The 15,366-nt window shown below is 33.0% G+C and overlaps 1 protein-coding gene and 1 non-coding gene across 2 annotated transcripts; both read left to right on the top strand.

Moving 5' to 3' along the window:
- The first annotated feature begins 2,298 nt into the window (after window positions 1–2,298).
- On the top strand, window positions 2,299–2,380 carry TRNAS-GCU (transfer RNA serine (anticodon GCU)). The gene has a single exon. It is a non-coding gene; the product is annotated as a tRNA-Ser (tRNA).
- A 5,221-nt stretch (window positions 2,381–7,601) lies between these two features.
- Window positions 7,602–14,031, top strand: LOC104218764 (DNA-3-methyladenine glycosylase). Its single transcript, XM_070165284.1, has 6 exons — window positions 7,602–8,020; window positions 8,171–8,242; window positions 8,990–9,113; window positions 11,735–11,805; window positions 13,486–13,543; window positions 13,612–14,031. Exons 1-6 carry the CDS (start codon window positions 7,703–7,705, stop codon window positions 13,773–13,775), a joined length of 807 nt encoding a protein of 268 aa, XP_070021385.1. The 5' UTR covers window positions 7,602–7,702; the 3' UTR covers window positions 13,776–14,031.
- Window positions 14,032–15,366: the final 1,335 nt, after the last annotated feature.

Raw genomic sequence — 15,366 nt, 5'->3', positions numbered from 1 at the left:
TTCTCTCCCTTACCGGGATGTTATTATTTATGATATTTTCTTCCTTGCCGGGATGTTATTATTTATGATATTGTCTCCCTTGCCGGGATGTTGTTGTTATACTCTTGTTCCCTTGCCGAGATTCTTTTATGATTGATATTGAATTGTATATGGGATCGGGTTGCATACCGCAATAGTATTATATGAAATGGGATCGGGTTGCACGCCGTAACGATATTATATGAAATGGGATCGGGTTGCAGGCCGCAACGGTATTCTATGAAAAGGGATCGGGTTGCACGCCGCAACAGTTTATATGAAATGGGATCAAGTTGCACGCTGCAACGGTATTATATGAAATAGGATCGGGTTGCACGCCGCAACGGAATTACATGATTTGGGATCGGGTTGCACACCGCAACAAGAAGGAAATGAAAGTGAATATTGTGTTTGTTTTCCTTATTCTTGTTGGCAATTGAATTATGGTTTTTTTCTTTACATTCCTCTTTTGGTATTCTGTTGTTATCTGATACTCCCCGCAGCATGCTTTTCCCCTCCCATCTTTAACTGTAAATATCTATTTTTATTTTTCCGCTGTATATGATTTAACTACACAGGTTTATTTGGTAGTCTGGTCCTAGCCTCGTCACTTAGGCTAGGCACTTACCAGCACATGGGATCGGTTGTGCTAATACTACACTCTGCACTGTGTGCAAATCCCGGTGCTGCAGCTTTTGGACCGCAGTGAGGTTGCTGCCTTCAGTCCATTCAGGCGACCCGAGGTAGTCCTGCAAGCGTCCGCCGGCCTTGGCGTCTCCTTCTATCTTTCCATTCTGTTTCTTTTATGTATTTCAGAGACAACGTTGTATTTATCTTTCGGACCCTTATTTGTAGTACTCCTAGACAATCTGTAAGATTGTGACACCAATTTTGGGTAGTTTTGTTATAGATCTGTATCGGAATTATCATTAACTTGTTACATTTCAGTCTTCCGCTTTATCATTTTTGTTGTTTATATGATGTTTATTCTCCACTGTTAAGGGATTTAAAAATAAAAAAGGTTAAGTAATCAGAATAATTGGCTTGCCTAACTTTCATTAGTAAGTACCATCACGACTCCCGAAGGTGAAAAATGCGGGTCATGACATTTTTAATTTATAAATTTATAGATAGCATAATATAAAGTACATTAAAAGTTTAAAAAATTTAAAAAGATTAGAATAACTCATAAAAAATAAAATATCTAGCATTTTTTTATAATTATAAAAAATACAAGTGTTAATGTTATTATGAGATTGAAAATAAACTATAACATCTTATCTTTCAATCAATTAAAATATTACAACAAAAAATATTATCAAACTACATAGTTTACGTCCCTAAAGTTAATAATTAGGAAACTTCATTAGTACTGTAACTTAAATTATTACTTATTATGAGTAAATATAAAATTGCTTACAAATAAAAAAATAATAAAAGTTTGATAATTTTGAAAGACATAGAACTAAGATATGACAAGCTACAATTAATGAAAATATAAATTTGGGCTATTTATTTTCAGAAGAAATATTCATTTCATATTCACCCTACTTACACGTAAATATGTAATACTATGGCTCCTTAAATTGAATTACTCTCAATCTTCATATTTAAATGGATGAATAGAACTTTAGTCGTTCATTTGTTAAGGAATTTTGAGTGTCGACAATGCCAATTAGAGAATTCGACGCATGATTTGTGTTAGGAACTGTTAGGCGAGCCCCGAGTATTGAGCATTGGGTGTGTTTCAGGCGCATAATCGGGTGCCTAGGACATAAGCCTCGTAGAACTAAGCTCCACACGTGAGCCTTAAGACGTTTTTCTAGTGCCCGCCCGGGGCGAGCCCCGAGACGAGTCTCGAAAAAGCTTTTTAAAATACTGATCAATACTAGGCATCATATGCAAAGAGATACATTTTAAATGTGCAAATGTTGTCTAAGTACATAGAAACACAAGAGGGTGATAGTGACAATTCGGAAGGAAAAATGTCTCAATATTGAAATTTCTCGACAATAGCAATTTCAAAGATCGAAAACGAAGATTTTCTCACACAGTCTAATTATTGGATGAAAAAAATACAAAAACAAGAAACAGCCCACTGAAAGGTTATCCCAAGAGGCACCAATCTTAACCGGCAAAGATTTTATTTGTGTGAAGCCACGTATGAATAGAAAGAAAGATGCAGAAAAGAAAAATGAAAGAAGAAATGAATTTCCCTGGAAGTTTTGACTGTTTGAGATAGCAGACTAGTTAAAATAGTTTCCGTTTCGAGTAACATCCGTCGCTTTGGCCGAGTGGTTAAGGCGTGTGCCTGCTAAGTACGTGGGGTTACCCCGCGAGAGTTCGAATCCCTCAGGCGACGTAATTCCTTTTTGTTTTGGTTAATCAAATATTGAACTTGTCGGTTGATCTCTGCAGGATTTGACGATATATATTGTTGCGTGTTATGCAAGTGAATGACGACACTCCTGTCTGATGAGTTTCACCCCCTATTCATAGTTTCGGGCAGTGCCAAGAATGTCAACGCTCACCTCATTCTACTATTTCTTTTGATTTTAGTTACTTCCTTGTATAGTGTTTATCCAAACTTATTATGTACTCTAATATATCTATTCTATCTTCTATATCGAATAGGAGAAGCAAAAGCACTATATTAACCCAAGTGGCATAATTACAAAAAGCCAAGTGACAAAATAAATTACCTTTCTAACTATTTTTTTTTTGAATTTTAAATTTTAAATTAATTGTTACTCTACTTGAATTAATAAATATAAATCTCTTATAATTATCTATAAAAATTTAAAATATAAAAAAATAAACTACTCATTCAAATTGGGAGTAGTTTTAAAAACATTTTAAAATAAAAAATAAAGAATAAAAAACTTTCAATTCAAATTTGGGAGTATATATAAAAAGAGAAAAATAGAGATAGTTTGAGGCTAATCATACTATAAATTACCTTAAGAAATAGAATAAAGTATCAAAATAATACTCAAAAATATTATTGATAATTTTAAAAAATAAAATAATTCTGAAAAATAGAATAAAAGTATAAGATTTATGACATATATTAAAAGATATTTGTTTAACCTTTGAACTAATTCAACACCATCCATTTAAAAAAATAATACAATAATATTCGTATTATAGATAAATAGAATGAAAAATATCAAAATATTACAGAACAAAAATTAATGTATAAAGAGGAGAATAGATATAATGTGATTCTATACTCACTTTAAATTTATTTAATAAAATTAAATAAATAAATAATACTCGAAATATTACTGATAAATTTAAATATCGAAATAATTACGAGAAAGTCATACAAGATAAAGTCAAGTTAAATTTCAAGAGTAATACAAAACTATATTCAATTTATTATTTTAAAATGGTAATCTTCTATATAGAATAGGAGAAGCAAAAGCACTATATTAACCCAAGTGGTATAATTACAAAAAGCCAAGTGACAAAATAAATTACCTTTCTAACTATTTGTTTTTTGAATTTTAAATTTTAAATTAATTGTTACTCTACTTGAATTAATAAATATAAATCTATTATAATTATCTATAAAAATTTAAAATATAAAAAAATAAACTACTCATTCAAATTGGGAGTGGTTTTAAAAATATTTTAAAATAAAAAATAAAAATAAAGAATAAAAAACTTTCAATTCAAATTTGGGAGTATATATAAAAAGAGAAAAATAGAGATAGTTTGAGGCTAATCATACTATAAATTACCTTAAGAAATAGAATAAAGTATCAAAATAATACTCAAAAATATTATTGATAATTTTAAAAAATAAAATAATTCTGAAAAATAGAATAAAAGTATAAGATTTATGACATATATTAAAAGATATTTGTTTAACCTTTGAACTAATTCAACACCATCCATTTAAAAAAATAATACAATAATATTCGTATTATAGATAAATAGAATGAAAAATATCAAAATATTACAGAACAAAAATTAATGTATAAAGAGGAGAATAGATATAATGTGATTCTATACTCACTTTAAATTTATTTAATAAAATTAAATAAATAAATAATACTCGAAATATTACTGATAAATTTAAATATCGAAATAATTACGAGAAAGTCATACAAGATAAAGTCAAGTTAAATTTCAAGAGTAATACAAAACTATATTCAATTTATTATTTTAAAATGGTAATCTTCTATATAGAATAGGAGAAGCAAAAGCACTATATTAACCCAAGTGGCATAATTACAAAAAGCCAAGTGACAAAATAAATTACCTTTCTAACTATTTTTTTTTTGAATTTTAAATTTTAAATTAATTGTTACTCTACTTGAATTAATAAATATAAATCTATTATAATTATCTATAAAAATTTAAAATATAAAAAAATAAACTACTCATTCAAATTGGGAGTGGTTTTAAAAATATTTTAAAATAAAAAATAAAAATAAAGAATAAAAAACTTTCAATTCAAATTTGGGAGTATACATAAAAAGAGAAAAATAGAGATAGTTTGAGGCTAATCATACTATAAATTACCTTAAGAAATAGAATAAAGTATCAAAATAATACTCAAAAATATTATTGATAATTTTAAAAAATAAAATAATTCTGAAAAATAGAATAAAAGTATAAGATTTATGACATATATTAAAAGATATTTGTTTAACCTTTGAACTAATTCAACACCATCCATTTAAAAAAATAATACAATAATATTCGTATTATAGATAAATAGAATGAAAAATATCAAAATATTACAGAACAAAAATTAATGTATAAAGAGGAGAATAGATATAATGTGATTCTATACTCACTTTAAATTTATTTAATAAAATTAAATAAATAAATAATACTCGAAATATTACTGATAAATTTAAATATCGAAATAATTACGAGAAAGTCATACAAGATAAAGTCAAGTTAAATTTCAAGAGTAATACAAAACTATATTCAATTTATTATTTTAAAATGGTAATTTATTAACAATCCATATGACAATTTAATAATATTAAGGAATAGATAATACAATTAGATAAGCAAGGGAAAAAAGATATAAATTATAAATTTGTGAAAAATATAAAATATAAAACTTATAATTAGAATTATGATGAGAAAAGTGGCATCTATACACATAACTAGAATCATAATAAACAAATATTTATAAGGGAAGAATACTAAAAAGGAAAGAATTACAAGCGATAGCGTAAAAATGTATATACTAATTAAATTTCTCATGTAGGAAATTTTAGTCAATAAATATAACTCATAATTTCATAATAAAAAATATAAAAAATATAAGGATACTATTAAGATATTATACATAAGATAAGCATATTGTATATATTACACAAATTAATAATTATTTAAATATTGGTTTTTCTTATAAATATAATAAAAACTTATCTATTTATACTTTTGATGAATTCAAAATTATAATTTAGTAAAAATAAATATTACTTATATTATTTAAATTTTCAGTAAACTACAAAATGAGAAAACTAATCAAATGTTAAAGTGGAAAAGAGTGTATGAAAATAGGGGAATAAAGATAACTTTATGATATTTATTTTTTGATAAATTAAAAATAAAATATAAATAAATAACACTCAAACAATTATCAATAAATTCAAACAATTGAAGAATTTTGAACATTATAACATAAGTTTAAAAAGAAAAATATTTTCAGAGTAAGAAAACATATATCTATATTATATTAAACGAGAAGTAGTATCAAAATATTAAGCCAATTGACAAGTTAATGAAAAGTCACATCAGTAAATGTATAGTACTAAGTACTTGCTAATTTAATAATAAAAATAAATAAGGAACAATCAATTTATTTGATTACTATATGATGCGTATCATTTCATTTTGTATAGATTTTGTTATATTTCTGCACACTATATTAAATAATAAAATACAATTAATATTTATTAAAATAATATGACATATTAGATGATAATTTTATAAGATTAATATTCTGTCAAATTATCCGCGCATCGCGCGGGTTCTAACATTAATGTTATTATAATATGGATACATTAAAAAATTTATGTAGTCTAATGAGATTTGGGTTTATCGGTAGGCCTAATGAGAATATGTATTCTACATCAGATCGGGTTTTCTTACTCTTCTGCAGCATTTTAGCGGGTGAGTTATTGGGCGGAATGGATGTTATTCCTGCCTCGATCATCTTCATATGTTACTTTCTTATGCTATGATGAGTTGTGAGGCCACGTGATTACTCATACATCTGTAGTGGTCCTATTTCGACTTTGTGTGTGTGTGTATATATATATATATATATATATATATATATATATATATATATATATATATATTGAGCGAGATGGCTCTTGAGATGTTGGCTTGTTTATTACACCGTAATTGTGCTTGCTTTTCTTGTAGCACGTTATGTTATTCGTCTCCCTGTGTTTATGGTTATGCACTATACATGCTTCTTCTTGATGCACATGTTTTTGGTGGGTATGAGCATTCTGGCTCGATGAATATTTTCATGTGAATTGTAATGTCTGAATCGGGTTGTGCGCCGTAACGATATGATGTCGGATCGGGTTGCACGCCGCAATATAATTATATTTGGTTATGGTACCTTGTGTTATTCAGTGTGTTTCGTTTCTGCCTTGTGGGAAGAGTCATTGCTTGGTGCTTTCGAGGTTGTATATGTTGAACTTTTGGTGGGTATGAGCATTTTGGGACGATGAATATTTCCATGTGAATTGTAATGTTTAGATCGGGTTGCAGGTAAAAGTCAGATAGTTCTCTTATTTAGATCTCTTTCTATTATTTGGATGTTATGTACGTAAAAATAGCACGGGCTTGTCATTTTTCGGATTAGTAATTGAAAATAGTCAGTGTTTGCTAAGTTATTAAAAAATAGCCATTATTTTGCTGCAACACGAAAAGTTTCAGCATAGTATACTGGAGATCAATGCACCTGTATATGAACTTCCAGCATATTATGCTGAAACTCCAACACATTATGCTGGAACTCCAACACACGGAAAGTTCCAACATAATATACTGGAGATTGGAGCACATGTGGATGAATTTCCAGCATATTATGCTGGATCGGTATATTATACTGGAACTCCAATATATTATGCTGGAAGTCCAGTATATTATACTGGGACTCCAGTATAATATACTAGAGTTCTAGTATAAACTCCAATATAATATACCGGAGGTCTAGTATAATATACTGAAACTCCAGTATAACTTCAGTATATTATACTGGAATTCCAGTATATTATGCTGGAATATTTTCTGAATTTTGAATAATATTTTCGTTCAGATTTATATTTACATGAAAAATGACTAAATTTCGATTATTTTTGAAACTGTGGCTATTTTTCAATGATCACTCGTAAATCTGGTTATTTTTTAATTTCTTCCTATTATGTACTCTATCACTTAACTCAATTATAAATGTAAAAGATCAAACAGAAGTCTGTTTCTAACTTCTAAGTCAACAGACAACAGCCATTTCTTAATTACTTAAATAAAATATAATTATAAAATTGAAGTGTTTACTTTGTATTAGTAGTAATATTTTAAAACCCCAATTAGAGAATTGACAAGTTCTTTCCGCCCAGCAAACGCCCCTATACAATGGTTCTCCTTAAAGCTGCCCGTTCGTCTGCCATTTCTTTCTCCAGTTAATACAATGAAGAAACTCCATCGCCTAAAAAATGATACAAATCACAAAATTACTGTCCAAAAATTCCCCACCAAAACAAGAGCTTCAACATCCAAAACCACAACCATTAAAGTAAAAAAGCAGCACAAATCAAAAGATTCAAAACCCAACTCAGAATCTCAAGAAAACCACCCAATCCCTCAAATTAGTAATACCCTTATAGCTTTCTTGGATAAAAATCCAATCTTGACCCAAGATTTTTACCAAATTGATGCACTTGATCTTGCCCCTCGTTTGCTTGGCAAGTTCCTTAGGAGAGATGATGTTGTTCTTCAGATAACTGAGGTTCTTAATGTTATTGCTATTCTTCATTTAATGTGTTTGGCCTGCTTTAATGGTTCTTGAATTTGGTCTTTTCATTGATGGGTTTTTTTTTTTTTTTTGAAAAGGATTGATGGGGTTGTTTTTGTTGTTAAATGGTGACTTGTTTGATAGGTGGAAGCTTATAGGCCAGATGATTCAGCTTGTCATGGTAGATTTGGCAAAACAGCTAGGACTGCCCCTGTTGTAAGATTTTTAAAGCTGACATTTCTCAGTCATTTGCTTTACATTATCGGTCAATGCTGGGAAGAAGTGTGTTCAACTTTTTTTGTTCAGACATAAATAAATAAAACTGTTCCAGCTCTACATAGCTTAATACAAGGACGCGAAAAGAGGGCCTTCCTCCTTCTTGCTTGAAGCTCTGGCTGGGTATAGCGGGAAAGAGTTTGACGATCTAGTTACATATCACATAAGATAAGCTTTTGGATGAGCATTTCACTCAGCTTTGACATGTTTCCTCACTAGTGAAGGAGTATTTGTTCAGCCATTATTAAAAGGGATCCTCCCCCCCCCCCCGCGGCCCCCGCCCCGTCATTATTTTGAGTTTCTGTCGTGAAATATCATGTTATTGCTGTCACTTACCCCAAAAAGATTTTATTGCTGTCATACACTACATATTGGTTAGCTTAAACCGTCTGAAAGTTATCTCTCACGTATGTCAAATTTGTAAAGTAGATGCAGGCAGTCACAGTTTATCATGTGATATGATAATATGAATGTCGTAAATTCTGTTGCGCAAAAACAACATTGTTAATCGATATGTCTGGTGCTACATGATTTGGAGGACACAATAGACCTTGCGTTGGAGACATCATTTAGTATACCATGTGAAACTTTTCAGATTGTCCTTTAGTAACTGAATCAGAGTTTGAGTATATTTCAAAACATATGGAAGAATGTCTTCTAGATTTTCTAATAACTTGCGATTGATAGTTTGGTCCTGGTGGTCATGCATATGTGTACCTCTGCTACGGTCTCCACATGATGCTAAATGTTGTCGCAGACAAGGAGGGAGTTGGAGCAGCTGTTTTGATCCGTTCTTGTGCTCCCATCAGCGGTAAATTGAATTACATGTCACTTCATGTTTTTAATACTATGTTTTTCTTTTTATTAAATTTTCCATTCCTGTTTCATAGTGGATCAACCCGAATTACTCCAATGTTTTATAGTTTAAATTTTCCATGTGATTTCTTTAGTCCTGCTGCCAGCCAAAGCATGCAGTTCTCTAAGTACTCCATTTTCCCTAGAGGCATCCTCAGTTTCTCACTCTTTGAAGCATCCGCACCCCCCCCCCCTCCCCCCCAAAAAAAAAAAAAAAAAAAACCACAAACCCAGTTCTGCATTTTTTGTGTCGATACTCCTCTCGGATCAGGTGATATCAAAGTTATAGCAAAACATGCATCCAGTGAAATGTTACTGGAGCAGCTAGTATTTTTTATAACTCTGCTTCTTCTGAAATAATTAACTAAAAATTGTCTATTTTAATTGATATCATGTGATATCAAGATAGTCAGAGCTATGGTAATGGAATGAAAAAAACGGATGTAACTGTTTGAATATCCTCTGTTTACCATGACGCTCCTCAAATGATCACTAAAAAAGTAGTCTTGAATTTGGTTCATGCGTTGGAGTTTCAAGAGTTAATGCCTGGGTAATAAATGAAAACAAGGATATACTGTCACATTGACATTCCTTCCTTTCAAGTTCTATGCTCTTGGACTAGTATATTCGTCGCAATGGAGCGGTGCGAGCGGGTTTGAACCTAAGCGGGGCGGGGCGGGTTTGTGACAGTGCGGGTGCGGGGCGGGTTGAATTTTTTAATTAAAAAAACTTGTGGTTGCGGGGCGGGTGCGGGTATGGCTGCGGGTTTGGCCATGAAACACATACTGATTCAAAATTTTACATTGACGCTTATAACAGTCTACTAGTGTTGTACTATATATTATTTTACTTATTAGATTATATGGTTTCTCACCTTTATAAATAAGATGGACTCAGAGCTATTTGTACTTTTTCTTTCTTGATGCTTTGGGGATTGAAGTTTCAGCTTTCAAACGACTCATTGCAACAGGAATAATGTTAAAACAACCAAGCTTATAGCAATTGTAATTAAAAAAGACAAAAACTAAAACAGAAAACTCATTAATTTAGAAAAGTCTTCCTACATTGCAAACAACAACAACAACAACAACAACCCAGTAAAATCCCATTTAGTGGGGTCTGGGGAGGGTAGTGTGTACGCAGACCTTACCCCTACCCTGAGGTAGAGAGGCTGTTTCCAAATAGACCCCCGGCATCCTTCCCTCCAAGAACTTCCCACCTTGCTCTTGGGGAGACTCGAACTCACAACCTCTTGGTTGGAAGTGGAGGTTGCTTACCATCGGAGCAACCCCTCTTGTCTTCCTACATTGCAAACAAATAGTGAAAAAAAAAGGATAAACCAAGACTTGATATGGTAAAATTAAAGGCTAGCAAATGTTGGTCCATATGAACTTCATTGGGTCATACTCTATGGCCCATGTCCTGACGTATCCAGACTCATATGCACGACCCTATTTGGGTCATTTATAGGTCTGGCCCAATTCACCTCTTATGCACAGCTTAATACTAATTCCGAAAATACAGCATGTGGGGACTTAAATACAACATTGATCATGGAGTCAGGAGTCAAATTAACAGATTTATCACATGGTAACACAAAGAAACATTAGTACCCAAATCGTGCTTCTAATCTATGAAATCTAAAATGAATGACCAACTATTAATATATGTTATTATGTAGTTGCGGGTTAGGCAACAAATCTGGACCTTAATTCAATCCCATGAAAGGTTATTATGCCTAAATTGAGGCTCGCAGCGTTTGTGTCACGACCCAAACCGAAGGGCCGCGACAGGCACCCGGTGCCTTACTCGACCGAGTACCAACGTAACATGTCTTTATTATCATACTATCATGGGTAAGTGAGCCAAAAAACCTGTCATGAGAGACTCTACTAAACCGACTCAAGACTCGCGAGACCTAGTAACCTAGGCTCTGATAACAACTTGTCACGACCCCAATCCCCGGTCGTGATGGCGCCCAACACGATGCTAGGCAAGCCTGACCAATTCATCACTCACAATCCCTTATGTAGAATTCATTAACAATTAATAGGATTTAATGCCAAATTAACATGATTATAACTCTGTATCAATAGATAAACAATACGGAAAATCCATAAAATATCAATATAAATCCCACCGATCTAGTGTCACGAGCCAAGAGCCTCTAATACAAATCTGTGTAGCAACCTATACATAGAGTTGTCAAGACACTGTTACTTTAGTTTTGTTAGGGAGGTGCTTGTATAGGATTTGGGTTTAAATTAAATTAATACTAGTTCAGAAAAAATGAAAAAGAAGTTTATGAATCTTAATTTTTACTATCAAATTCATTCAAAAAAAAAAAAAAAATAAAGAAATTTTAAGCGGTGCAGGGTGGGTGCGGGTTTATGCGCGGCGGGTTGAAAACAACAAATTATATGATCGGGGGCAGGACAGGTTGAAATCTTCGCGGGTTTATGCGGGTTTACCCCGCAACCGCACCGCACCGTTTGACATCCCTACTCGTCAAACTAGCAACGATTGAAATGCTATTTTAGGGTTTTGTTTTAATTAATAATGGAGTAAGCATTGCAGGTTTGGCTACAATTAAGCGGCGGCGGGGTTTAGAAACTGAGAAGCCTATTCTTCTTGCAGGACCTGGAAAGGTAATCTATGACCTTTTTGAGTATTAAACCAAGCTGTTTGTTAAATGTCATTGTCTTGATCATGTCTTTGCAAATGTTACCTGAAAGTTTACTTGATTTAAGTCCCTCAGAAGAGTTTGGCTTTGTGTTGGATTTTATTTTGAATGTGATTATTTTATTTGCTTCAAGGACTCTTATCTGATGTCTCTCTGTTATTCACTGGTCTGCCTTCTCCAGGCATCCCTGGAAACTTCTGTATGTATAAAAGTAGTACAAGTGATATCGAGTACGACTGTTTTTTCTAGAGTTCCGCTGCATGTGTCATGGCTAACAAAACGTTATGCCTTAACATGAAACCTCTGCTTCTAACATGTCTTGAAGGTCTTTGGCTGAACCTTCCTTTTGCATTGTTGTTGGCATGGACTTCATATTTACTGTACTTTGAGCCTATGTTGGATTTGTACTGGAAAACATTTACTAGCTTAGAGTAATTCGAGTTTCAAATGAAACTTTTGAATTAGACATTCTGCATATTCTTGTCCAATGAATTGCAATCATATAAGTATCATTTGCCTTCCTTTATTGTCAAGTGCTCTGTACAACCGATTGTAACCTAAACATATCTGTTAACAATTCTAACTTTGCTCTAGCTAAGAACTTACGTATGTCAAATCTTCTGTAGAATCAAATTTTACCTGAAATTTACAGTTGCGAAGTGTAAAATTGAAATGCAACCTTAAGAAATGCTTAATAACTAAAATACAACTCAAGTGGTACTCCAGGATGGGTAGACCAGGACTTTCAAGTTATGAATTTTTTTCATGAGCTTTCTATATTGAAGGGAGGGCTTTGTTGTGAATCTCAACTGTGAAAATGATCTATGAAAGCGTACAGCCCTTGTTTATAAACTATGATTTATTCTGTTTCATTTTGGTAGAATGGTGAAGAGAAAATGTGTCTACTATTTTTCATCATGTGAATTTAACCCATTTCTTGCATTTAGATAAACAAAATTCAAACTTCTCAGAATAAGACGCTGCCTGTATTTCTGGATGCTAGGTGGTATCCTGCTGGAGAGAAATTCGTATCTTAGACATAGTAGTATTATGAGCAATTTGAGAAGCTCTAGTGAATTGTGCAAAAAGACACCTGGAAAATGTAAGTTCTATTGCTAGGTTTGTTAAGATTCAACTTTGGTTCGTATAGGAAAATAGCATATAAGGACCCGTAATAGGTGAAACATGGTTCCTGTCTAGACTGGTGACTTAAAGGGGTTTACCAAAATATCAGGCTTTGAACTCCTTAAGGTCATTTTGCCATGAGCATTTACAGTTTCAAGGATGAACAAACTTGCATTAGAAGATAAGCATCATTCTGACTTTTGACTTGCTGAAAGTACCACATTGATTGCCCTTAAAACATTTTATTATGTTCTGGCAATGATCTTATCAAAAAAGAAATTGTGTTCTGGCGATGAGTACTGGGAGGAAGCACTTTCACACAAAAAGGAGAAAAGAAGAAGGAGAAAAAGTAATATAGTATCGTAAAGTAGTTGAAGCGTTTGAAAGAAGAGTATTATAATCATGACCCAGGCTGTAACTCATAAACAATAGAGATCACTTGAATATGTTTCATTTCCCTATAGAATGATTTGCAGTCATCACAAACTTACATGATAGCGTAATTGGGGTCTTTTTGTAGGTTGGTCAGGCATTAGGGCTATCAACAGAATGGTCTAGCCATGCTCTATATACTGCCGGTAAGCATTCTATGATTCCATCTTTCAAATTTTTAGCTACTAACTGAAACTCCCGCACATGATGACAGGCGGTTTAGAACTCTTAGATGGGCCAGAACCAGAACATATACTAGTTGGTCCAAGAGTTGGTATAGAATATGCTTTGCCAGAGCATGTTAATGCATTGTGGAGATTTGCAGTTGCCGGTTCTTCATGGATCAGTGCCCCTAAAAACACTCTCAGACGTCTTTAGTGCACCAACAGGCTCCCTGAATAGCCTCCCAAAAGAGCAGGAAAAAGGAAAAAGATGGAGAACGTAATGGAGCTGTTGTTTATAATTGTAGAGAATTCATAAACCCTTCTACCAGTTTTTACCCCCTTTCTGTGTATATTTGGGTTTACTTGGTCTATCACAATCATATTTTTTGTTTTTTTTGATAATCCAGAAATCCCCGATGGCCAGTTGGTGCATGGTTTTAAAATCGATATATAGTGAGTTTGCCCCTTTACTCTTCTCCACTTAAAAACCCGACTTTTGTCTGTTGCAGCATCCAAATTCATGACAAGTGATTAATTCACACATTATGTGTTGCGTTCTTACCACTAGACAAAAGCCATGAGGCCTATTAAAACCATGTTCTTGGTTATGTGGCATGCAAATATTGTGTTGGATGGTTTTACTTAATAAGTTATCAAGTTAATTATTTTACATTGATAATTGTTTTGGTTAATGCCCCACTTGTGAAATTTCACTAGGCTTCTTGTTGGTGAATGCACGAAAAAGAAATCATTTCTGTTAGTCAATAACCAACTAAAATTTCTGAAACCCAAAAAAAAAAAAAACACTAAAATTGATCTTTTAATCAACTCTGTAATAAGTCGGTTATCCAGCTAGGTGTAGTGTATACCGTTCGATCCATACATCAAAATCTTTCTTTAGCTCTTAGTTCGTAGTTAGATTATAACATTTCTTTTTCCCTTTTGACGGACTAACTTAAATCGCCGCCCTAAAAAAATCCTAAAGATGTATATCATATGTTTAATTTATGTATAAATATTTGTAATCGTATATAATTAATGGATAATTTACGTATACTGTCTATTTGGGTAAGGATCCCAATTTCTTTGGAAGTCTATCACAAGCATTCGTTCACCTTTTCATTTCTCTCAATGTATTTATGCATGATAGCGTTCACGTACTTATCACAACAACAACAACATCAACGACGACCCAGTATAATCCCACAAGTGGGGTCTGGGGAGGGTAATATGTACGCAGACCTTACCCCTACCCCGAAGGGTAGAGAGACTGTTTCCAGGAGACCCTCGACTCAAAAAGAAAAGCAACAGGAGCCGATATGTTAGTACCATAAAAATGCATAATAAAATAATAGCAATATAAGAGATATAAAATACAGAATACGAAATACGAAATAGATGGCTGGTATAGTAAAACTAGCAGGTAAAGCCCTGCATCAATAGACGACCAATGACATTCTTAGTCTAACTCCTAACTAGCTAGTCTCACTCTATTGTGCTGTAGAAATATTCACAACTTTCCCCTAACCTACAACCTTAATGCTCGACCTCCATAATTCCCTGTCAAGGGCCATGTCCTCAGTAATCCTAAGTCGCGCCATGTCCTGTCTGATCACCTCTCCCCAATACTTCTTAGGTCGCCCTCTACCTCTCCGCGTGCCCACTACAGCCAGTCGCTCACACCTCCTCACCGGTGCATCAGTGCTCCTCCTCTGAATGTGCCCGAACCATCTGAGTCTTACTTCCCGCATCTTGTCCTCCATGGGGGCCATACCCACCTTCTCTCGAATATCTTCATTCCTAAT

Source organism: Nicotiana sylvestris, chromosome 12 (genome assembly GCF_000393655.2).
Source record: "Nicotiana sylvestris chromosome 12, ASM39365v2, whole genome shotgun sequence".
Lineage (NCBI taxonomy): Eukaryota > Viridiplantae > Streptophyta > Magnoliopsida > Solanales > Solanaceae > Nicotiana > Nicotiana sylvestris.
Note: the sequence above shows the minus strand (reverse complement) of the source record. Positions and strands in the feature narration are given on the sequence as shown.

What these genes read in the sequence shown, in the direction of transcription:
- LOC104218764 (XM_070165284.1), top strand. Translation starts at nt 7,703, where the DNA reads ATGAAGAAACTCCATCGCCTAAAAAATGATACAAATCACAAAATTACT. An exon ending in TTGTTCTTCAGATAACTGAG is followed by an intron (nt 8,021 to 8,170) that starts GTTCTTAATGTT and finishes CTTGTTTGATAG; the next exon opens with GTGGAAGCTTATAGGCCAGA. An exon ending in TTCTTGCAGGACCTGGAAAG is followed by an intron (nt 11,806 to 13,485) that starts GTAATCTATGAC and finishes GTCTTTTTGTAG; the next exon opens with GTTGGTCAGGCATTAGGGCT.